General features: G+C 42.0%; 1 protein-coding gene across 1 annotated transcript in view; it reads right to left on the bottom strand.

The window, feature by feature from the left end:
* Positions 1-26,217, bottom strand: part of UQCC1 (ubiquinol-cytochrome c reductase complex assembly factor 1) — a 46,411-nt gene that overhangs the window by 12,444 nt on the left and 7,750 nt on the right. The window contains exons 5-7 of the mRNA XM_071759866.1: positions 23,416-23,488; positions 17,585-17,642; positions 10,962-11,070 (exon numbers count right to left, since the gene is read on the bottom strand). Of these exons, the coding sequence (XP_071615967.1) occupies positions 10,962-11,070; positions 17,585-17,642; positions 23,416-23,488 (240 nt within the window). The remainder of the gene's footprint in view (positions 1-10,961; positions 11,071-17,584; positions 17,643-23,415; positions 23,489-26,217) is intronic.

Raw genomic sequence — 26,217 nt, 5'->3', positions numbered from 1 at the left:
AGCAACAACATCCCCTGGGATCATAAGGGATCAATGAAAAGTGTTAGGAAACATTTAAAAGGGCTGCAGAGCCATCAAGGGAGGTATCTGTTCTGTAAAGTATTTCAGCAGAACCAGGTAAGTACAGATTAGTAGAAAATAGTATAATAAGTGACAACAACAATCATGGATAATTATGAACAGTAATATTCAGTGCTGATAAAGCTACTAGGAGGAGGTGTTAAAAAAAGAAACAAAATTTATATAATATGTGCACACACAATTTGAGAAATAGATATTAAAGAGATTTTGTTGAGAAATCTTAAAAATTCCATTTCAACAGCTCAATAGTGAAGAATGGGCAAATTAATTTTAGGAATATAGAGCACGAGACAAAACTTTTCCATAAATCCATAATTTGCTCACATATAAAATGCTTCATGTGTTAATTACCTTCTCATCACAGAACAAAGCTAAAAGAAAAAACACAGAGAAGACCAAGGTGATCAGACATACAGGGAAACACCAGTTATATTCAGAAAGAAATGAGGAGGAAGATGGTGGAGAGAAAATAATGAATGTTATCAAGCAGGTAAACAAGGAATTACTGTTCCCTGTTTCTCATTAAAAGTATGGAGAAAAGAAGCTGATGAAATTACTCTAAAAGCAAAAGTACTTTCTCATACAACACAATTAAGTGGCAGAAGTCATTGCCATAGGGAATTCAAGAGCAAAAACAGGAAAGGAGTAAAAAAAGGACTGGCCACTCATTGAGGATTTCTGTAAGTGGATGCTGAATATGAAGAGCCCCACACAAGTCATATTCTAACACCCTGCCCCAAATACCTCTGGTCACTGCTAGGAACAGTACACTGCATGTAATCTGTCATTAGAAGAGTGACCCCTGAGCATGGTCAGTGCTGTTCATGTTTGCTGATCTATGCAGCTATGGGGGGGTCTCTCCTCTGCATCCCTCCCTGTCCCCACCTGCAGCAAGACACCCACAGCTCAATAGATGGGCCTGGATCCCACCAGTCATCAGGTCACTTGGCTGATATCACAGGAATTTCACCTGAAATATGCTAAAAAACCCTGCTACCTCTGCCATAGTGTGTAGTAACCTCGTGGGAAGAGGCTGCATTTTCTGTAGAAATAAGAGCAAGAATGCTTCTGCTCATACTAAACAGATCTTCCTCCCCCAAGGAGGGAAAAAAAAAATATTTTTTTTTTCTCCAGGACTTTGAGACCAGAACAAGTTTCTGTTGGACAGGAAAAGCAAGTTACCTGCCTGATCTGCAAAAAAGCAAATCACATCTCCTCTCCTAAAAAATCACCACAAACAAAAGAAGTTTATTTCATTTCAAAATGGAGTGAGAACTGCTCAAGACTGTACAATTAGTAAGCAAGTAGCAAACTTAATCCTTGATGCTAGTGCCTGGTACTGCTACAACCTTTATCCAGTGACTGAGGCCAGGGCACATGCAAATATTCTTATTATCTCACTTTCAAATTCATTTTTTGTAGCACCCAGCAGACTTATTTGTGCCTGCTCCATCAGGCTCTGGCTATTTCCTAGCACAGCCCTGTTCATATGTGACCTCTTTGACATTCTCCCATCAGTTCCACATTTGGATAAAATTCTAATTTGAAGTCACATTGCTTTCACCTTCTACCAATATTCTACACCTTCTGGTTTCAATCATAAGCTGAGAAAAACCCGATTTCCCCAAGCACTCCTCCTCCCCAGGGCTTCAAACACACGCATGCCACAGAATAGTTAACAGTTAAATATTTTCTTGCCAATATTTTAAGAGTGCAGAAGGTTCCAAATTGCTGGTAAAATAAACAATGCCAGACTGTGAAAACTCCTGCCTGCCATATACTCTGATGTTAACAAGAGTTTCTTTATTACTGTAACCTTTCAGAAGCGAACAAAAATTATTTCTCTACCTTAGTTCTGCCCTCGAGTAAAAGGCAAAGGAAGAAAGTGAACCATGAAAAAGCTGCATGGTAAGATACTGGGAGTTTTCCATCTTACTTCTGTATTTCATTCAGACTTGATGCTGCTGTGAATAAATAAACATCCAGAAGATCCTAAAAGTCTGGGCAAGGATTTTTAGAAGCAAAACATTTCCTTATGTGCTGTTTCCTGAATAAACCTACACAAGGGCCATCTTCCTCCCTGCAAGTACACAACAAACTGGGCAAATCTGGGACACTCTCAGCAAGCTACACTATTTTCCAGCTCCTTGGTATGTAGCCCTGTCCTCTGGGGCTTCAGCCCTGGAATTTCATCAATTACCAGGGCTCTGCCATTTCCTTAATTTTAAAAAAATGAAGTCTTCAAATAGCAGCTACAAACAGAAGGAATGGCCCTTCGAGCACAAAGGAGACAAACACACAGTCCAGGGGACACCCCTTAAAATCCCTCATCATTCACAGACCTGACAAACTTCTGTTACAGACCAAATGTCTTTGGAGTGAGGGGCTCCATGCCCAGGCCATCTGAAAACCAATTCAGCTCAGTGTTTCATGAACACCAAACCTGACCCCATCATCCCTCCAGGATCCCCACACCACCAGGACATCCCCTTTGTTAGGGCAGCCAGTCCTGTGCCTTGAGCTGCAGCACAATGAATGGATGCTCTGCCAGCAACAAATGGAGATCTCTTAAAATACATCAGGTATTTTGGTCCAATCTTTTGGAGTCCTGCATTATTTCCTGCCCTTCAAATATAAAAACAACATTCAAATTCTTACAGAAGTGTAACAATAATTAATTAGTTAATACTAATAGAGCTACAGTATTGTGTATGCCCAAAAACAGAAGAGGAAGACACAACAATTGAGGACAGCCAAGGGAAAAGAAAGAATCCACAGAGATTCCCACATCAGAATGGAAAAAAGAAAAACACATCAGTTTGCCTAAAAAGTATCATATGCCATTGCTTACAGTAATGTAGTAAAAGATATCAAAGAAGCATCAAGCATGAAAGTTGGAATTACTGACTGTATTTCATTTCCACTCCTGATCATGACCACTTAATGTTTCTGGGGGAGCTGCTACCAAGAGTAGTCAAAAAGAAGGGCTCCATAGAGCTGCCAGTTTTATAAAAGGATAAACTGGGCCAGAGAAGTCAGCAAATGAAGTAACAAAATAAACTGAGTTCTAACAGGAAAACATTTGCAGCTCACCCACCTGGCCAGGCTGCAGGGTGAAGATGAAGACATTGGGTGTGCAGCAGGATTTGAGCCTGGGCTTTGAAGGAGTTTGACAATGAAAGGGGCACAGAGCTGCCTGCAGGAGAGGCTGATGCAGACTGCCAGCACACTCCCTCAGGACACACTACTGAAGCAAAAAGAAAAAAAAAACACTGGTGGAGACAAGAGAGTGGAGAGGTGTAATGCAACAAGGCAGAGAGATGATCCCTGCAGCCCTTTTTGGAAGACATCCGAGTGATATCTAAGGCAGAGAGAGAAAAAGAAGAGGCAGGAGGATGCTAATGGGAGAAAATGCTGATGATGGCAAATAGACAGCTGGGAGTGAGGATGGGAAAGCGAGAGTCAGATAAAGAAATACAGGAATGGAAGAAGAAAAGAAAGATCTGGAGTTGAAGGAAGGAAAGTCATGAAGATGCTTCAACATGCAAGGGTGGGTCTGAAGCAAGCAGGCAAGAGGACAGATCCTGAGCTTCCACTGTGGAGCTTTGAGAGGAGGCTGCTGGATGAGCACTGGTGAATAAAGCCAGGACAGGGTGGCAGCGTTCCAGGGAGGGGGAGCAGGCACAACTGGCACTGCTGGCTGTGAAAAGATTAATTGAACATCAAGAAACCCAGGGGAAGGGAGAGCAGTGGAGGTGTGAGCCTGCCAGACAGAAAGGGGTCCTGAAAGGAAAGAAAGAACTAACCAGAGGGATAAGAAAAGGTGGAGAGATAAACTGCTATCTCTACAAGTTAGGAAGGGAGAAGTATGTGACACACTGACAGAGGGGAAATGTGAAAACACTTGCATACCCTGAAAAAGGAATTGGATACAAGCTCCATCAGGTGTCAGAGTAACACAAAAATGATCAAGGACAAGGAGGGAAAAGAAAGAAAAAATTCAGAAGGGGTGCAATGAATTAAGACCTGAAATAATGTTTATGAACTGCAAGTAAATGCCAAAATTAGGCATCCCAGAAAACAGCAACACTGTCAGCAAAGCAAGCAATGCTGCACCTGATAAATCAAAAGCATCAAGTAAGGAAGGCAACCCAGAGAAGAGGCCCATGTTCTTCTGACAGGATAGCAGGACTGAGAGAGAACAAGATTCATTAACACAGTTGTACAGATACCAGGTTAATGAAGATCCTGTCAGAGAGAAAGCAGAAAAGGATTTCTCTTGTACACTGTGCATCCTTCTCTCCTGGAAACAAACACTGTAGCCAGTAAAACTACACAACAATACTAAAGCTTTCCCCAAAATAAAAGTTAAGAGAGCCCAAGCACTCAACAGACCTCACTTGTGACATCTGTGCCCTGTGACAAAATTTGTACAAAGTACAATGCTTCAACCACTCCCCAGGTCAGCCAGAAGTGTCACTGGGAAGCATTCAGGAGGAGCTGGGTGTGTACAGGAGAGCAACCAACCTGTGCTGCTCAGCAGCATCTGACACCCCGAGCCAGGAGGTGCCACGGGGGCTGCCCAGGCTGCCAGGGGCACACCAGGAACCTGTGTCTGGAGAAGGGAAGGAGCAGCATTCACTGCAACCTTGACTGATGCTTGTGTCGTTATCTTCAGTGACAGACAGGCAGCAAAAGCATAAGGAAAAGTTAAGTTGTTCCTTTCTGAAGAGGAAGCAGAAGAAACCAGCAGCAAAAAGCACAATCAACAATACAACCAAAATGTGTTGGGAACAACCCAGAACCTCACAATGGTTTGATTACTCTGACTCTCAGAAGAGGCACTGGTCTTGGTATTTTTCTGTATTTATGAAGAAGCTTAAAAGCACACTCATGTTTTCACTGCAGCAGCTCCAAGTCATTAAAACAGATTTACAGCCCCGACAGGAGATACCTTGGCTTCCAGGAGCCACAGGGCTGAGCCAAGCAGCCCAGCTGATCTCAGCTGAGGAATTCTGGGGCAAACTCCAAAAGGACAGAAAGCTGACGATGTAAATGTGCAAAATCCATAGCAGAACAACACGTTACTTAATCCTGCACTGACTGCAGGCAAATCACAAAGTGGATTGTGAGTGACCCACAAAGCATTGGCAGGAGCCAGGTGACAGGAGAGCTGCTGCCCGGTCTGCTGAGCCCAGGGACTGCAGCAGGATCTGCAAGGACCATTTTCCTCTTTCCACCATCATCTCTCCTTTGTCAAAATAAAAATTAGGCAGTTGTGGTGAGGAGTAATTTCATTGCTCAACGTCTGAATGTTGGCAACTCTGCAATGTTCTGGAGAGTTTGAGGCACCCGGGGCAGCACTTAACACCTCCAGGCAGTGCCTGGTGAAATCCATTTTGGTGTCTGAGTCCCACTGGTGCAGAACATGAGAATAATGAGGAAAGTATTTCTAAAAAAGGTGCTGTAAGGCAGCTTCCAGTGTACTTCTTGCAGACACCAGAGGGAAGCACAAAACAGACCAAGGACACTGGCTTACAGTAACAGGATCCAACACATCTGGGAAATTTAAATTGATTTTTTTCTGCCAGACTCTGCAGCAAACTGGAGCAGGCCAGTTGAAAAGAACCCAAGCATGTATTATACCTGATGTATCATGCCTGATTTCAACACCAGGCATGCCCCAAACATGCCTCTGTTTCAGAGAGCAAGTGTGTTAGTTCCAAGGGTGCTGATACCAGAACAACTACAAGAAAAATACCACGAGACAGACTGCCCTGCCAGAACACTGCATCCACCTTCCTTCTGCCCCTGCTCTCCCAGGACAGTGTTGTTCCTGTCCTGTGCACCCCAAATTGACTTCATGATTTCCCACCAGATTTTGCAAGTGTTCAGTTGACACAAAGACCAAGTTGTTCTTTAAAATTCTCTCAATTTTAAGCCCTGTCCTCTCATCTTCTAAAACCATTCTAGAGTCTTACTTGTCTCACTCTGACCATGACTTCTGGGTCTGTAGTTAGACCTGTCAGACTTTATGTTCTCCACATTTAAGCTGAATTGTATCAAGAGTTTAGGAAGTTGTGCAGCTGCTCTAGGGTAAAATGGTATTTTTAGCCACCTGAAAATTTCTAATTGTGATAAGAAAAAGGTGTTCAAGTTCACAGAGCTAAATTCTGCTCTCAGTTACATGAACCCTGTTATTGATCCTGATGGTTTTGCTTCAGATGTGCACAAATGTACCTGGGAGCAAACCATGGGTCCCTGTATATAAACAGCTTTAGCTGAAAGTGTAACAAAGGCTGCATTGTGCCACCTGCAGCAGAGCTAATAGGGAAACTCAAAAGACACCTAGATGTGTTCCTGGGAAAAAAAGGGGCAGGGGTCTAAGTGGTCTGCTGGGAAAACAGGAAAGTGAGCTTAAGAGAAATTAAACCAGTCTGCCAGCCCCTCTATTCCTAACTCTCTTGCAGCTTTCAGAACATGTATGGTTATAAAATTAACTGTTATTTTGCATTGAAAAAGAGCTTCCTCATGTCAGAAGCAGAATGCCACCACAACACACAGGACAGACACAGTTAAAATGAGCACACAACAATGTACAGGCACTGGAATAAAGCTGGTGGATCTTCCTAAGGATGCAGTTTGCACCCAGAAGTATTAATATGGGGCTCTTGCAGGAGAGAACAGTGAAGGGGTGTTGGATTTTTTTGGTATTTGTTTTTTGTAACTTGGTGGGGTATTTTGAGGTGGGATTTTTTTAATTTTTATTTTATAAAGTTTGTACTTATTGCCTAACTATCAGCTGAAATCCCATTCCAGGGAACTCCAGCATCCCCAAGTCCTTCCAGCCAGCTCTGCAGCTGTATTTAAGGGGATGAAAACTCACTTAACCTGTAACAACCACTTTTATAGACACCCAGTGACTGAAGCACAATGCCCAGGTCAGCAAGGATAACATTCAGGTTTCTACAGAACTCTGTTAGGAAGACAAGTAGCAGCAATTCCCAGTCCTGACTGAATTCCCCTAACACTCTGATTAGGCAGCTGCCAGCTTGCCAAATATAAATCTGTTCACTGGAAGCCACAAGGTGGAGATCTCTGGCAGAGCAGGATCCAAAGGAAGTCTTTTACCCAGCCTAATGTTACTATTAACACTTTGAGCCATTGCATCAAGCCAATTTTTCTGTTTGTTTTTAAACTTTGATAGAAATGTCACTAGTGGAAAAATTAAGTAAAGAGCACTGGTTAGCCACAGAACTGGACACACCTGGCTGCAAACCTACCAAAAGAAACTGACTTCATTAGTACTAGGGACAGCAGAGTAAAATTTATTTCTGAAATATGCCTGCACCAGTAGAATTTGCTGAGGCCACAGGCTCTCCCTGTGTTTTTACAGCTGTGTCAAGTTTTGGTTTCTGACTCTTGCCGACATTCAGGAGTGCTGAAGGAGCTCAGGCTAACAGGTCCCAAAACTTTGTAGCTGAGATTTAGATCTCAGCAATTTTAACAACCAGGTTTTGAAATAATACAAACTCCACTTGGAGTTGGAGCTGATGTAAATTAGTAGTTAAAATGCCTTACATTCTATCACTTTCAGCTCCAATGAACTTGTATATTTAAGAGCAGATGGCATATTTTAATCAATATCAGTTCAGGAATATAGCATCCATTTTCTGCATCAGCCATTGGAATTGTTGCTAGATATGGAAAGGAGGTGAAGAACTGTAGCTTTGTCTGTCAACAAGTTAAAGTAACTGCATCCAACTGGCAATTTCCTACAGGTGCTCTGTCACTTCTACCACCATCCAGAAATGTACCCACTGGAGCTAAATAGTGACCTTTGATACTCTGCATGAGAGAAAAAGCAGGGCATAGAATTTCCTAACCTTCTAGGAGCTATGCAGATGATAACTTTGAGCCTTAAAAGTATTCAGCAATTTTCTTTTCATTTAACTTGCTTCTGGAAAAGGCACAGACATTGACTCTGAAAGCACCAACAGAGAAACATTAATGTCATCATCTTTGTATCTAGGATTCTGGATATCTTTAACCACCTTCTTTTGGAGGTAGAATATAAACTGCAGGACTAAACTACTTGAAAATAAAGAACTGCTACACATATTCCTCAATCAGTTCACAAACCTTTTGTCATTAACTCAGCTTCATTTCAAATTAACCATTGGGGATAAACACATCAAGTAGATAACCAGTAGGGATAAACACATAAGTGGAATCTCCCACCTATAAATATCATTTAATATTCCTTGCAATTGAGGTGTGAGAGACAGCTCAATCAGGGTACATCTGTGAGAAGGGGAAGAAAAGAAAAGTGAAGAGTGAACAAGCATGGGAGAAACAGAACTGTCATGCAGGGGCATGGGTGAAGTGGGATAATGAGCTAGAATAACCTGCACCAAGGAAGGAAAATAAAGTAGTGATAAGGAGCAAGAAGAATCAGCCTCTTCAAACATCAATGCATAAATTATTTTCAACAAAAATACAACAAATACTACCAGAAAAGACTAAACAGTTTCATTCATCTTTACAAAATAATGACTGAAAAATTAGGAATAATAAGACGGAAGAAAAAAAATATTACTAGAAGTTTACAAAAGTCTGATGCCTTCACAAACACTCTGGGGAGAACAGTCCTAATTCTCAAATTTACAATCCAGGAAAGTTCACGATGACTTCTCACACACCCTTATGCCTGCTCTACTTGGCTGTTACCTCAAGTTCACATTCTCTCACAAGAAGCCTCATTAAAATCAATGGGCCTCTGTGCAGCTAAACTATATTAAATATACACACAGATGTAACTGTTTGAGATCAAGCCTTTAAATGTGTACATACTTGGTTTAAGCATCAGCTATTGCCACATAAAAGCTCTGTTAACACTAGGTTACAGTCCAAAGTATATTATAGGAATCATATTATTGCAGACTAAGCATGCTCATTATTAGATTGCACGATCATTCCTACAAACAAACACTGTGAAATTTAAATTCAAGGATAACTGAAAAGCTGCCTACCCTGCCAAGGCAGAGAATGAATGGCATTCAGACAACTTATGATCTCCTTACAGTTGCATCACACAGCACCCTTACTGTTACAATATTCATGTATTAACATTTGAGGCTCCAGAGTGGATGAAAACGTAAGGACACTGGTGGATTATTTTTTTTTTACACTCTGAGGAATCTTGAGAAGCAATGGAATAGATTACTTCTCAGAAATGGAAACTCTGCTTCCTTTTACAAAGAACTGACAATAAGTGCTATCTTTTTTTTTCCCTTGAAGTTTACTGGAAAAAAATCTTGATCCAAGTCTAACTTATACCAAACTTCACTTTTGAGTTCTGCACAACTGTAAGGGTAGCAAACAGATAGCTTTGCTTCTCTGCTGCTTGCTGCTGCTTCAAATCCTGCAAGGAAAACTCCAAGATGGCATGTGAGGTTAGTTCATATGACACAATATTAGGGCCAAAATTAAGGACAAAAATGCCTAAAGTATGTCATTCAATCTTTTTCTCTGGTACTATCATCTAATTTATCAAGATTCACCCGTGCTGCCTGATAGCATCTGAGCAGGAAAGTGGAGATTCCCACATTGGAATTTCTGTAAGCCCATTAATACAGTGAGAAATTTGAAGATACTTGAATATAGATTTAACTCAAAAGAAGATTAAGAGGATGATCTGTCTTTAAAAGCAAGCTCTAACAAAGTAAAGCTACAAATTTACAACTCAGAAAAAAACCCACTACTGATGGAATCACTGAAGTTACACCAGAGTCAATGCTTTGTAAAACCACAAACAACATAAAACTGACTTTATGAATATGCTCAGATACCAAATCACAACTCACTGATTGATTCCCCTGTTTGTCACTGACAGGAACACCCGAGCAGCCTCTCCTCTTGGTTACCTGGCTGAAAAGTAAGACTTGTTGATAAGCCATTATTGAGATATCAAAACTGCTACTCCTCTACCAGTCGAATTTATTCTAATCACAAACCTCTATTCAACCACTGAACAATTCTTTTCTTTCTCCCCCCCACAGAGATTTCTCCTAGCTCTATTCTCCCACTAGAAGTGCCCTGAACTGTCATTGCAGAAGTGCATCCTCAACTGTACCAGTTCTCCCATCACCACCAGGATACAGGGTCCTACTTGTACTGCTTCTGCACAGCCTCCTCTGAAGACTATCACCAGCACAAGGCTGGTGAAACACAGACATTAAGGCCAGAAATCACCATTACAACTAACTGGCAAAACCTTCTTCCAAACAAGTCAAAAAGAGTCATCCCTGTTCTTCCTTCAAACTCACACAAAGCAACAGATCCTTAGAACTTCCCTCTCCTTACAATGCTTCTTTTGTGTTAAAGATTAGGCATACTAAGAACCCAGCATGAAAAGAAACTAATGACTAGTTATAATAATAATCTACAGAAACTTAACATAAAAAAAATTGTTCCTTAACTTTCCTTTCATTCACCATCTAGAGAAAACTCAAAAGCTTTGCTGGCATTACTTAAGGTGTATTACACTTTTGGCACCAGTCATGTTTCTCCCTACCTCAGCTGCTTATTCCTATCCACAAATGCCCATTCTGCTACAGCACCATCTGTTTCTGCAATCCCACTGGCAAACCACGTGGAAAATTAATTACTTTCAGACAAATCAGTATCTTCACCCAGGCCATGGCACAGTTTCAGAATCCAACAGGAGGGAGCGGGCAGGAAAGAGGACAACACAGACCAGGTTAAGCTCATCAGGGAGAAACAAATAGCTGCAGGTTGATTCTTAGGCATTTTTCTTGGGTATGCAAAGTTGGAAAAGCATTGAAATACGTGGATTATCACCACCAAAGATGACTTACTCCCATCACCTTGCCACGCTGCTCAACATCCTCCCACATGCAGTGCACGATGTAGCGACACATGTACTTCCCCGTGCGACCCTCCTGCTTCATGCGCACCAGGCACATCCTGCAAGAACACCAAATTCCTGACTTTTAGGGGGTTTTCACTGGAAGGAGCACATTAAATGCATTTCAGCTTATTGAGGAGTCTCTACCATATGTACTTTTTATGATCAAAACCCTGGTTTGTTCAGCCTTGAGAAGGGAAAGCTCGGGGCAGACCTTATTACCATGTCCCAGTCCTTGAGGGAGGGCTACAAAGCAGATGGAGAAGCACAGGGACAAGACAAGGGGCAAGGGGCACAAATCCTGACTAAATACAAGAGGAAAAATGTTCCCCATGAAGACAGTCACACATGGGAATGGTCTCCCAGGGGAAGTGGTGGATCCCCCCACTTTGGAAAGTTTGAAGTCTCAGCTCAAGGGGGTGCTGAGGCATCTCAGATAAACAATATTAGAAGGGTTGGACAAGATGGTCCTTGAGGTCCCTTCCAACCTGAAATTCTAGGATGAGGGAAAAAAACTATAAAAGATTTTTACTTTTTTAAAAATAAACTATCACTAACTTTTTTATTCTGTACTAAAGAACTGCATCTGCTGGATTTTGACCAAACCACCTATGGAAGAGTGACAGTGGACTCTATTCTGGGTGACAGCTCTATAATCTAGTTAAACAGCACTGCAACCTAAATTCCTCAGCCTTAAGAACATCCCACCCTATGGAGCAGGAAAAAATCTCTTGTCCAAGCCCAGGCTAGCAGCCAGCTGTAACTCAGTTTGGTATAATGCTCTGAACCAGCCAAGCTGTGAAAGCTTTGCAAGTTTGACTTCATCCAAACTCACATTAGCACTGTCCTAAATTATTTCAACTACAGGGGTCTTTGGATCCATGTCCAACCACTTCACAAAAAAGCACAGTATATGCCAGAAGATCTCAGAAGTTTGTAAGGGCATTGTGGGATCCTAATGAGAATACCAGGTTCAGTTGTTTTACTTTTTTTTTTTTTTTTTTTTTTTTAAGCATTAAAGCCACTTGAACTTTGTTGCTGCTGTTCTGCCTAAAACATAAATCATCAGAACAGAAATTTTATTTTGCCTCCTTTACAACATCTGTAAACATCATGAACTGAAATGCAGGCCAACTCCTCACTACTACTAAGACTCCAGTTCCCCCACCAGTCCCACCAGCTCTACCTCCCCAGTCAGTCTGTTCCTCTGGGCCAGACAGGCCCCTCCAGGACTGAGCTGCTGGAGCTGAGGTGATGCTCAGACACTGGAGCTGAAAGAAGTGACTGCTCCACACAGAGATGTGGCTGCAGCTGGGAAACCACTCACAGGAAATTCTTCTTGCAGCTTTTGTCAAAGCAACAGAGCAGAGGTTCCACTTTTATGGGCATGCTAACAATGGCCAATGTGCCACAAGAGGGTAGAGGTAAAAATGATTATTTTTATCTGTTCATTTCCTCAGTGGACAAAAGCTCTGAGCCTCTCTACACGCAGTAAAGTAGCTGGAGCTCTGGGAATGCCAGCTCAGCAGGGAGAATCTCAAACACTTGAAGCTCGTCCCTTGAGCTGACCTGTAAAATGAGAGATACCAATCTTTATGATGGATTCTATTTTGTTTAATGATTAGTAAAGGCAAGGCAGTTTTTAACCTGCAAAGGAAGAAAAACTTATTGCCAGTCACAGGGACAAAACAGACTGAAGGTAACAAAAATTGCCTTAGTCCTAATCTTTATTCCTCATAAAAGGGCCATTCAGCTGAGCCACCAAAACTGAAAGAAGAAAAGCTCAAGGATCTGATTTCTAGATGGAAAGCTTCTGAAAATGACATTGGGCAAACAAGAGACAGCCCAGGCTTCAACACAAGCCAGGTGGAATGAGGTCAGAAGACTGAAGAGAGGGACTGAGGGATGGGGAGCAGTGATGAAAAGTTGGAGTGACTGAGAGAAAGAACTTGGGGAGAGAAAGCAAAGGGCAGAGAGCAGCAAAGGGAACACTGGGGACACTCTGGCAATTTCTGTCTCAGCAAACAGAGCTGTGAAAGGATTCCCAAAGTTTGCATTGTCCCCAACAGCACCACTGGCCCAGCAATAAACAGCATAGTAAATGTAGTAAAGGTACAGAATGACCAGCAATTCAGAAAATGCCATTTAGATGGTATCAGGAAAGGAATCCTTATCTTGCTCACAGAAAGGTAACAAAGCTTTCTGCTAAGACAGGGGTCCAGAACTCAGAGAACAGCTGTGCAGTTATCAGCCTTTCCACAAAACAAATCCATAAAGAGCTTAAAACTTGTGTGTTTTACTCCTACCACTGTCAAAACCTTTGTTACTCTTGTGCATTTACATAATTGAGCTGTATGAAGAAGCTGCAGTAAGAGTTACTGTATCCCAAAATTTCACGTGCTCTTAACAAGTGTAAAGACTCAGTTTAAAAGCCTAATTTTGGGCTAAGAAAAGCATTTTTATACTTCCCTCGCTGAATGCGCAAACTTGGGGGGAGGGAAAAAAGAGTTCATTGGCAAGAAAACCTCCTCCTGAGCTTAAATCCTGGTTCCTCTCCAGCCTGGCTCCAGAGGTGGTGAGGCAGGAGGAGGGAGCAGGGCAGAGACCAACAGCTAACAATTGGTTACTGATGAGCAGGACTGGAGGGTGTGCAGGGTAAAACCTGCTGCCCACAAAGCCTAAAAGGCAGCTCTGTGTCGGGATGCAGTGCTGTCACAGAGCTGTTCTGCAGCACCAGCAGTGAGATCATGGAACTTTGCAGTTTATTTGAAAAGTTGGTAGTTTGTTACTACACCTGCCCTCTGAGGCTTAAAAGACTCTTAAAGACTTTAAACCTAACGAGACCAACAGAGTGTGAAACATTTTATCGTGTCACTACAGAATTTCCTCTCTAGTTTTGTCAAATACTGACTCATCTTCATCAAACCATGAAAGCAAAATTAATCCAAATTATCTTTAGAGAGCTGTCTACCTGACATTGCTTGGGTTGGATAGAACCATAATTTATGCTGTGTTGAATATATGCAGAGAGATTGTGTTAGAAGAAAATCATATGACAGGATGCCTGAAAAGGCAGAGGAGAACTTGATCCATTTTTGGGGAGATGTAGCAGTTTCTCATTAAACAACTGAGCAACAGCTGCTTGCCAGGACTCCCATAGTGCCAAACAGACTGGCTTAACACCCCCAGTGGTAATCAACACCATGCTGCAGACTGCTGGGAGGGCTCAGAAAACATCACTCAGAGCCTCCTACTGCCCCTGACACCTGACTACTCATTCCTGTTTCCTCAGTTGCTCCAGAGTAACCATCTCTGGGACTATGATTTAGTTGTACAGATAAAATACTCTGGCTTAACAACAAGTATCAACAGCCATTTCAGAAGGCTTTATTCTGTTTAACCCAGTCATGAATGGGCAGCACCCTGGGGAACAGGAGAAGAAAGCTCCTGAATCCACTTTCTCATCATCTGTATGTTGTGACCTGAACTTCTAAGAATAATGGTAACAACCAGATTGCCAAACTCTTCCTAATTAGGTTTGCATCTTACCCTGTGCCCCAGCCCAGCAAGCTCACCAGGTGCAGTGTGTACAACCATGCAGAGGTCTTGGCTGGGACAGCAGCTCAGATCCATGCCTGCTGCAGGGCTCCTCTCCTGGCTCATTCCCTTGTGTCACAGCAGCATTAGCTAAAGACTAAGAGATCCCAGGTGAACTTGTCCTTAAAACCTCTCTCAAGCAGGACTCCTCAGGTGTCATCTGAAACCCTTTTCTCCCACGAAACATGGGGTTTATTCCCTTTCTTCTGAAGCAGCACATCTCTAATGGCACGGTCCCCAAAACCTTTTCCTGCAGGAATTGTTTTCTACACACCTGGTGGTTCTCATTCTCCTCTGGGCCACTTTCTCAGGTGCAGATTTCCTTTTGAAAAACAATGTTTAGAGGAATTTTTGCAACATATCTTTGGGACTTTGAAAAAATTATTGTAGCACCACTCTCTTTTGATCCTAAAAACACCGTAATTGCTGCAGTGAAAATATGAAGGGAGCTCTAGGAACATCCCACACAGAAACATTTCTTAGCACCAAGTCATCCCTTTTGCAGCTTCATAACAGCTCTGGACACAGCCAATGATAAATTTAGATTACCACTGCAAGGGTAAAACCAGCAGTGGAGACCAAGAGTTTATGATTTTTCAAAAGGTCTGAACTTCTTAGTATACAGAAAGAATCTTTCTGACACCAAAGGTGTAAAGAAAAGGCCTATAAAACCATGACATCAAGGAAAGATTACTAATAGGTTAATTTTCTAAAGTACAATATTAGCACTGCATTGGAAGGCACTGGAATGTATCTAAAGGATCATTATCTTGAAATAGTGAGTGAAAGCAGAGCTAAATATAAAAGCCTAAATTTTCCTCCTTTCTGATGGGAGATAAGCAGGAAAACTCTGCACATAGACAAGAAGAAATAACAGATTCAAACAGAGGACCCACCAGGATCTATAACACAAGAACATACCTTCTGATAAGCACCTTATATCTATAAAAGGTGGGACACAAAAATTCAGTTAACTAGAACACAATGGGCAATGGCAACAGCAACCATGGAGGTGAGATTTACTAACCTAGGAACAAGTCCTGATCTTCTCCATATCCCAAAGACACTAAATCAGTTGAAACTAAACCTTTGAAGAAGGAAGGAGTAAGTACACCAGAAAGTGATCTAGACTGCACTGCAAGGGAGAACAGGAATGCAACCTGACAGGTGGTCAGAATCTATACAGCCAGGTCACTGGTGAGCAGACTAGGAAGTTTCTAGCCTTTCAGGCAAAAGGTTCACCAAAAAAGACAGTTATTGGAGCCTTCAGACCAGGGTAGGATGTCCTTGACCTTGCCAGAACTAGAAGAATCAAGTATTCTGCTAGCACTTTACTGAGGTCAAACTGATTAAAGAGAGAATCACAGAGAAGAGAGCAATTACCTGACTGTGAAAGCAAAATTATGTCATGGCAGGATCCTGGTCACTGAGCTGATGACAAGGAAAGCATCTGCAGCATTTGCCAGAGCCACAGGCAGCAAGCAGGCCTATCATGGCCTTCCCTGCATCCTGGAATATTAATCTGGATCTCATTTGTGGTCCAGAATGACAAGGCTCCTTAGGTCAAGCTGCCAGGAACACGGAAGAGCCAGACACATAAACCTTGGAAAAATTAACCTTTAGTGCTCCACAGTGGAGTTCTCACTGCTCTCATCTGAATTACAGGGATTTGGATCCTTCCTGCTTATGTACTGTATTGCTGTCAACTTGTCCACCTACCTTGAACATAAGAGTACTTCAATTTCCCTCATTAAATGCCTCCCCACTGTCACCAGCTCAAAGGGTGGCAGCTCCAGTGCAGCTCTTACCTTAGGATTTTTCTGTCTACCTTATATTAATTTCATCTCTACTACAGACCCCTTTATTTTTTTATGCCTGTCAGGAAAGAAGATTATGCATCTTGAATTTGATGCTGTGCATCACAGGGTACATTTTCCTGTCAATATGAAATAAAGATGTGAAAAAAAGTGTTCTTTGCAGGTCCATGTTACCCCTCTGGTTTTGAATATTTGGTTTTGAGTATTTATTGCAGCAGTTTTCCAACTATCAATATGAAGTAATAGCTAATCAATTTCTTTTACAAGCCTTTTTTCCACAAGGAACAGTAAGAAAAAAACTGCAAATCTCCAGGGTCTTCCTTATTTGATTCCACTGATTTCATTAACTGATTATAATTTCAATGGTTCTGCTAATTTATTCCTTCTTTAGCAAAATGAGCTGCCTCATCTTTCAATATATTGAGGAGACAGGAAATTAAAATGAGGGAAGGGGAAAAAAAGGTGGCAAGGAAATAAGGGGCCTATGCTTAAGTGCAGCTATTTCAGTACAAACTTCCTTTCAGCCTCTGGATAGCTGAACATAAGTCTATGGACTTCAGTTTCCTGCAAGATCTGGCACTTAAAATGACTGTACTCCCTTGTGCATCCCTCTGACCTTTACAAGTATGTAATGTTAGATGAAGATCTGATTTTTTTGGCTACTATTTGCACAAATGAAAAAAGGAAAAAGCTTAATGTTTAAGGTGTTAAATATTTTTACATGTAGCCAAGCTGGCATCCACCAACCAGTGGGTGCCTTTCAGAGGTTGAAGAATAAATGCCAGTGCTATAATTTGTTAAAAGCTTCTGACGAGCAGCAACTTCAATCATCACAAATTCTCCCAATTTAAACCACTGTTACATGAATTTAAACTTTTCCTAAAACACCCAAGTAAGATTTTTTCCACACAGACCAAGGAAGGCTTTTAGAAAACTCATGGCAAAGCTCATTCCACTACTGAGGAAATTGAGTGATGTGAAAGATGTCAGCTTCTCTACCAGACTTTTTGTTCTTTGGTAGAAAACTGCTAAAATTCAGTAACTAGGAAACTGAATAACACTACTATCACTAAGTGGGGAGACTACCTTTTCTCACATTGAGGCACATATCACTCTATTTCCAGAAACTAGTTATATTACTATTTCACTTTTCACTTACCAGACATGAAGCTGGGCTACTAGAAACCATGAATTCAATGTATCAGGCATTTGGCATCCTTGATGGGAGGGAAAAAAACAAACAAAAAAACAGAAACAAAACTAAATATTAATATGAATTTCATCACATTTTGCACCTAACAGATTTTCTTTACCCCAAAATCAAAATACGTTTTTGTAATTTATTTTCTGGCCCTAAGCAGTGCATACATATCAGAACCAAACATCATTTAGTGTCACACTTGTTCTTAAACTCTCAAACGTGCAGCCATAGGACACCGGAAGTTCCAAAAGATTCCATGTGTTTGGAACTCACTAAGATAACATTTATGGGGTGAGGGGGAAATTGCAACACGGAGAATTAGGAGTGGCTTCTGGCTCAGGAAGTCCCAAAGCAGTAGAGAGCAGCAAGGAAGTATCCATGGATGTGTTGCTCCTTTCATACACTCTGCCTTCAGCATGTGCTGCTGCCAGGCACAGAGCACTCTGCTGGCTGGGGCTCTGCTCCAGCTCTGCTCTTCTGATTTACTACACAGCTGCACAACCCACAGCACTCTGAGCACACCTCTGCTCCAGCCACTCTCCATTAGCATTAAAACCACCAACCAGCCCTTGAAACGACTTCTTTCCAGATTTAGCTCTGCTCTGACAGGCTCTGGGTTTCCCAGGGATGGTTTGCCCATAGGCACATTCAGACTATGGATCTGCAAGGCTGGAGGCTCAGGCTGTGTGGCACAGAAACCATACTCTTCCTCTTCTTCATGCTTGAAATGGGGTTATGTGCACATTAGGTCTTTCAGCTCCTCTCAGCCTAGAAAGTCCTCCTCCTGTAGCCTCCTGGAAAGTTTTAAGGGGTGTCCTGGCCTGCCCAGCACTTGGTTTTGTCTTCTGGACCATGCAAGCCTGAACTGCAAGAAGGTCAGAGAGTGCCCAGGAACGGACTCTCCAGCCAGATGTGCCCCAGGGAAGTCAATTTGGTTTTCTCTGTGTTGAATACATTCTTGACAGGTGTTAACGAGGAGATTCACCTGGATTATAAAGTCATAATTTTCACAGGCTCTTTCTCCTTATTTGCCAGCTACAGTCAGGCAAGCCCCAGAAGAGCCAAGCAGCTCATCACTTAGCCCTCTCTCCTCAGACCAATGACTCCTAGAAGGCACCAAGCTTCAGCATCAGTGCCCATACATCACCTCTGCCACTTCTGAGACACTATAAACACACTGACAGACTATGTTTGGAGATTAAACACAGGTTTCCCTCACCCTTCTCCCCTTTTGGCTCTCCCATTCCTACTAGAAATGACTACTTGGACCTAAAGGCATGCCAAGGCATCTCTGACCAGGGCAAGAGCTCACAATGCTTGCATTAACCAAACCATTCCATTAAATGAGGGTTCTATAAGCAAGATTCAGAGCAAAACACTTAGCTCAACAGAGAGAGGTTTCTGAAGGAGAAGTCACCATGTATCAGTCTCCCACCACAGAAATCACTCCTCAGTGGAAAGCAAAGCTCACACCTCTATGACTGGAAATATGGAAAGTTTTTAAAAACCTATTCAGTACCAGGAGGGAAGAACTTTTTTCTCTAACTTTCCAAGTGTTCCACTTCTATTTTTATAATTCATTTTTAAACTTCTATATTAGGACTGTCTACATCATAAATTTAAAAGAGGGATAGCTCCATTAAAGCAACAAGCTTGCTCTCACGTAACAGCTGCTTAAAAAGAATTAAGTTCTAAAATCTGAGGGTTTGGAACACCTTATTCTGGGAAACTAACCAGGGAGAAAGATCCGTTCTTCAGTTAAACAGTAAATTATTTCTTTCAGAATTCTGATAGAGAAAAAGTCTGATGGTAAAGCTACCTATGAAATTACTGGGATTATCATCACCTGAGGAATAAATCTGTTCTGTCCACCGAACACATTCTATTCACATGTCTGTATATGATATGAGACACAAAGGCTCGAGTTTGAGGACATACCTCTTCCTCCAGTCATATTCTGCTCTTGAAATTCATCAGTTAAGGTACAAAGCTTGACTGTGAGCTGCCATTCACCACAGATCATCTTTGCCACTACCACAATTTTAGGAAGGAGGCAATGGGACAATACCCCCACATCCTGCAAAAAGACAGGTGCACTCTTCAGTGTTCCCCTGAGCATGAGGGAAGTGCCTCCAAGGCACCTGATGGGCTATGGGAGACTTAAAGAATCCAGAGTGCTGGGGGTGAAATCCCCACCAGGAGCCATCTGAGAGGCTGTTCTGACAGGATCAGCTCCTCACTGCTGCAGCTGCATGATGGTGGAGCAATTGAAGTATTTACAGTCCAAAGTAACCCTACACTCCATGTTCATCAGACAAACTTCAGCTCAGCTCTCAGTATCAACTGATCCTAAAAGCTCTTCTGACCTTTCAAGTAGAAGGTTAGGCATGAAGCATTCTCTTCACATGAGGCACCTGCTTCATTCTGGTAGAACTACCCAAGGTCTGCAAGCTTTGTGCACAGAAAGCCTGTCACCAGTAATCTTGCTACTCTCCCTGCTACTCCTCTGTTTTTTAAACAAGAAACAACTGAAATCCTAAATCAGCTCCACTTTCCATAAAAGCAGCACAGTCCAGACATTTGGGATGTTGGCTCTAAAGCACAGTTCCCAAGGTTCTGTCCATGAAGAATCACAATACAGGGATGAGGAAGTGGCAGGCACAACAAAATTCCCTGCAGTGTCATACTAGAGAGTCCCAATTAAAGCACCTCCTCTGTACACTGCAGCAGCCTGGAGACCTGTGGGTCTGCAGCCCATGTTTTGGGAGATGCAGTTCTAAGGCATAACACAAAGAAAGGCAGTTCACAGGGCTCCTACTGCACAGCAGAAATGTCTCTGGGTATCAGCAGAGTTAGCAAAGGAACCTGTAAGATGTGAGATGCTGTCCTGGTCCTCAACAACATCCTGCCCACTCTCTACAGTCTCTGTTACCTCTGCCAGAGAGCTCCCTGAAAGTCTGCACAACAATCCAAGTTCCCTCAGCTCACACTGCAGTTGTTACTCGTGCCACAACCACAGCACAAAAGCACATCCAGAAACACCAAGAAGGGCCTCTGAAGAACTGGTTCTGGTCACACAGGGTTAATGAACCCTGTGAACAAACAGTTTTACAGATGCAGTTTCCAAGCCCAGCTCAGTAGGTTAACAACTCTTACAAGCAGCAGAGAAAAAGCTAATAAGCTCTCCAGAGACCAGAGCTGACTGCACAGTTCACTTGGAAATCTCAACACCACAAAACTAGAGCCAAAAGTGCAGGGGCAGCAAAGCATAAATACACTGCTGGGTCTCCACACAGCTCAGGCAGACCTGAGCTGGGTCCCATGCAGCACCATGACCACTCCCAGGGCTCCTAAGCAGTGCAATTTATTTATGTGGGTGCACAGCACCCGCAGCAGCATAGCCTTGGGCACCCCTGGGCTTGCTGCATCTCCAAGGGAAAGCTGAGTTAGTGAAGAATTTGTTGTTTCCAGTTCCTGCCACTCCCCAGGCTGCTCTCTTTGGGAGTGAGCTGCAGTCCTGGCTTAAGTGATGCTCATTTGTATTTGAAAATAGAAAAAACCAGATCCTGGCTGACCTAGTTTGATGAAGACATGGTTAGCTGAACAGAAAGCTGGGTAGCTGGCTTCATGCATGCTCCCCTCTCTTAAGCATGTACTCACCACCCACTGCATGCCACAGCTCCTGTCCACAGAACCTGTCCAGAACCTTCAGTTCACCAACACAATAAACAGACTGCTCTGATTCCTTTCACTGACCTCAACAGTTCCCCAGAAGACCTGATGATTGCCCAGCCCAGAACACAGGCAGAGGAAGATGGAGAACTGAGCCTTTTCCCTTGGACCACTACTTCAACTCAGTTGCCCAAGGAAACACAGCCTAAAGCTTCTTCATTGGCAAAAATCAATCTAAAAGGTTCCTGCCCATCCCACACTCTCTGTGTTATAGGGGAACTACCTTTTAAACATGGATCACATGCCTGTTACATTTTAGAGATAATGCCCCAACAGCTGCAGCTGTAAGGAGATAGAAGGAACAAAAACTACTTCTCTCTGGTTTTCCATGGAAGCAATGATGTCTTTGGAACCAGAACCACAACCCCAACACTCTCCTGTAACACCAAGGGAGGCATCACCCACTCTCAATCTCAGCAAAACAAACTTTTCCCTCAGTAAGAACACCCTCAAGTCAGTGCAAACAGAGGTTTCCCTGGGTGGAAGTTCAGAGAAGGACTGGCTACAGCTTGCACTAGGGAGCAGAAAGATAAAAGCAGCAGCAAGGACCAGCTGGAGAAAAAGGTGAAACTTCAAAGAAAGGCTCCCTGCAGTTTGTGGTATGTTTAAAGTGAGGGGGAGCTCTGGGAATTTTCTCTTTAAAACAGTAAGACAATACTAAAAAATCCAACTGAAGTAATTTTACTCAGTATTGAGCCTGAAAATCTGTGCCAGTCTCTTTTTCACAGACGTGTTTTGAAACTCCTTTAAATTTTAATCCAGAGCAACATTTAAATATCTTTGTACAATTAGCCTGTTAAGCAGAGATAGTGAAACACCAGTTAAAAATAGCAAAGCCTCTGTTTGAGAGGCAAATATGACAAACAGAAGAGAACTTATCTGAGAAAGCCTGCAAGGGCACAGAGTGGGGAGAAGTGTGTGCACAGGAAAAATGAGGTTCTAATTTTTTGATCAGTAATGATGAATCCTACTGCTGAGAGAGTTCTCTGAGTCCTGCAACCACTGAAACCACATCACAGTTGTGGAAAACCTTCTGAAAACCAATGGAAAATCTTGCAGCAGCAACACAGTGTACCAAACCACCCTCAGTAAGCTCTCTGAACTAAATGAAGACACAAAGATCTCCCTTCAGCTGATCTCCCAAGAGGCAGCAGCAGCCCCAGCCTGTGCTGTGCATTGCAAAGCTGTAAGAAAGCACCTGGTAACTGAGGAGTTTGGGTGACAGGCCACATCCAGGCAATGGCTTTACTACCAACTAAATCACACTGACACTGGAAATAATTCATGCAAGAGTTAAAATATTATTGCAGCTTATCTAAGTCTCAGAACAATGTATTCCCTATTCACCAGCTAGAGGTGATAAGAATAAAAGCAGCAACAGATCTTTTAGCTACTAAAGAACTGTGGGCAACATGGAAAAGTCATCCCAATTCAAGCCAGTATTATGCCTATATACTTAAAGGATGGATTTGTTTCTGTTCTGGTCATTCTCTCTACCCAGACAGGAGATGTGTCCTGGTTTAAAGCTGCCATGGTCAGTGAAATGCAGGATGTCTCTAAGTTGGACCCAAACTTTCCCCAGTCATGAGGAACAGACAGAGAGGATCCTGAGATCTAACTGACCCTGTATTATAAAACAAGTTGTGCCTCAATAGACAGGGATGGTTCTCAAGCCTGTATCCCAGTTATACTGGACCTTCTCATAACTGGTCATGGGACAGGGTAGGACAGAGAGACCACATGATGACAATAAAAAGGGAAGAGATACCTGGAATCATAGTTTATTCCACCCTTGGTAATAAAAAAGGCAATTTCTTTCTAAGTCCAGGATATTCTGGGTTTTACCTTCCCCACCAGTGGGACAAAATGCATCAATCCCAGACTCCAGACCTGCCCTTGCACCCTTCCCTTCAGAGTGTAGCACAGCCAACTTCCAGCTGCTCATGCTCTGTTTGGGTCTGAAAAGTCTTTTTCCTGACATATTCAGAGGTATAAATCCATCTGTTGAATTTTCATCAGAAGTCCTCTCACCAAACACCATCAAGTCCACCACTTACTGTTAAAAAACTCCTCATAGTCAGTTTTCTCCACGCAGCACGTGTACATGCGCAAAGCTGCTACCTTAATTTTCTAAAGAAAAGAAAAAACAACACTTCATCAGAGCTGCTGAACACTCCTGGGGTTGTTAAATACATTTGCTATCATTTTCTGAAAAGACTTCTTTTCAGAATCACAATCATTTGAGATTTTCAGGAGCACATTCAACTACTGCACCTCTAGGAAGGACACAAGTACAATGAATCTTTCCAGGAGGCAATGAAAGTATTAAATGGGTTCTCTAATACCCTTCCCAATCTAGTTCAATACAATATGGTCATTGCAGAAAAATAAATGAAATGGTTTTCCTTAGAGAGACTCCAAAGATCTCAACACACAGTTGCTGGTTTCCTCCATTAACTTTCATTGATTTATACTACTCAAAGTGCTTTGTATAACTTAAGTTTGAAATATTAAAGAATTGACATAATAGGCATCTCCTAAAAATATTATTTTTCCTTACAAAAATTAAAACTGACCAACTAAGCTTCACAGGTGATTAAGGATTCCCAGATTCTGTATGACATGAGGTACAGTCTGGTGTTTTGGCACTTCTGATTTTGTTCTTGCACCAGAAACACCTTCAGTGCATTATCTACAACAAAGATACTCATGCTGGAGCTGCAAGGAGCACAGGAACTGACAGCAAAGTCCTGAAAGAAGAGAGCTATCAGCTCTCAGTATATAGCTCCTGTTTACTAACATCAAGGGGAGAAAAAACAACAAAAAATTACAACTGCAGATCCCATTACCCTACCTAAGCCAGGAAGTAGCATTGGGTTTGGGTTGTTTTGTTTTTTGTTTTTCCTTTATTTATTTGTTTGTTTGTTTTAAGTATAAATCTAAGGGGTCAGCTCACTGGTCACAGACATGAGCACTATACCTGTTAAATGATAAATCAAATTACCAAAGCAATTTTTTGTGTATCCTCCAACTAAAAGAAAAATAAAGAAGTTTCAACTGACCTCCTGCTGTAGAAACTCAGGAGCCTTTATTTTTCATATTCAATAATCTCAGTAATTTCTCCATCACCTCAATAACTTCCTATTCAATAACATCTCTTCATTCTCTCCAGCAATCATGTATACATCAAATATTGCAGTCAAATATCTTACACTGTTTATCAAGAGTTCTGAAAGTTCCCTTTTTTAAAGGCAATGCTGCTTGGCCTGGGAGTAGAGACCTCCCCTGTGAAAGCCCCTGCCTCAGACCAGGCTCTACCAGACATGAAAACCATGACTGGAAAGACCAGTCCCTGCAATCCAGCCCTTAAATAAGGCAGATAACACAGGAGAAACTGGTGAAATTGAATCATCCAAGTTTCAGGGTGTAGAAGAGGTGCTGGGGGAACTTCCCTAAGGTCTCACAGAGAGCACTGGCAAGGCCAAAAGTGATTTTGGGTCTCTTGGGCCCTAACCACAAAATAACTCTCCAAGCCCAAGCTGCCAAGCCAAAAGCAGGCAGTAAAGAGCAGTAATTAAGGAGAACTCTGAATCAACACTTTGAGCTAATGAGAATCTTTATTACAACAACATGTACATGGGAGAAAAACTGTCCTCTCAGGAGGTTTAGCATCACCTGATGAAAAGCAACTGATTTTAGCCAAGATACCTAAAGACCTTAAAGTGTCTGTTACCTGTTCTTTACATTTCCTGTCTTTCTGAGGAGGGATATGCAACCAGCAACAGTTTCAGATCAGACTTTGAGGAGGTCCACTCCACCCTCCAGATACCCAAAGCACCTTGCAGGTTTTAATTCCTGGACAGTTGGACTCAGCCCCTATTTAGGCTCTTTTCCTCTCACTCCTAATGTACTGTGGTGAAAAAATTTGGAATTTCATTGATTTTTCCTTCTGCATGAGGAACTGAGGGTGTCTTTTACAGAACTGCTCTACTTCACTCAATGTGATCAGCTGCTTTATGAAAGGAGTATTTAAAAAATGTCCAAGAGGAGGACCTGTTTGTCACTGCCTTAGTCACCTACAACAAGGATTCAAAGAGCAATGGTAACATCTCACTCCTGTCACAGACATACAATAATACACTGAAAGAGGTTCAGTAAACAGAAATCAAAACAAGAGCCTCAAGAACAGAAACAAATTAGATTAAGTCTCCTTACTCCAGAAAAAGACTAAGTTATTAAGGAATATATGAATCTATAAAATCATCAGTGGAAGGGAGAATGTGAATGTACATTCCAAGGAAAAAAAAACCAACTTTTTTTTTTTAAGTACTAAATTTAAAGATACCAATTGTAAATAATTGTACTTCTTCCAGTGGATACTCAACCTATGGAACTCCCTGATATTGAATGCTACAGATGCTATAAACTTACAAGAGTTCAAAGTGCAACTGGGCAAGTTCACATAAGAAAAATCCACCACTAGGTATGAAACGCTTTCATGTGGGAACTTCTGAGACAAATACCACACCCTGCTTGTCCTGTGATTAAATTCTTTCTACTTTATTATTATTAGATTATCAGATGATAGTATGGTGGGTGTTTGACTTAGATAATAAGGCTGCCATTGTATTCTTTGATGCACAAATGAAGTGAAAAATAAGATATCTGAAGAAATTCAAGAAGGTTTAAGATTCTACAAATCAAATACAATATTCCTGCTTATATCAATGATGTCAATGCACAGATCAAAGAAAGTTCAATATCTGGATTATTATGCCTCTAACCCCAAAACTGGAATTCACACACCTAATAATTAGAACTTTTCCATAAGAATTACTCTGATCACAAGCAAAAAGCTG

The sequence above is a fragment of the Heliangelus exortis genome, chromosome 16, assembly GCF_036169615.1.
Source record: "Heliangelus exortis chromosome 16, bHelExo1.hap1, whole genome shotgun sequence".
NCBI classification, from domain to species: domain Eukaryota; kingdom Metazoa; phylum Chordata; class Aves; order Apodiformes; family Trochilidae; genus Heliangelus; species Heliangelus exortis.
This window is presented reverse-complemented; position numbering and strand designations above follow the sequence as displayed.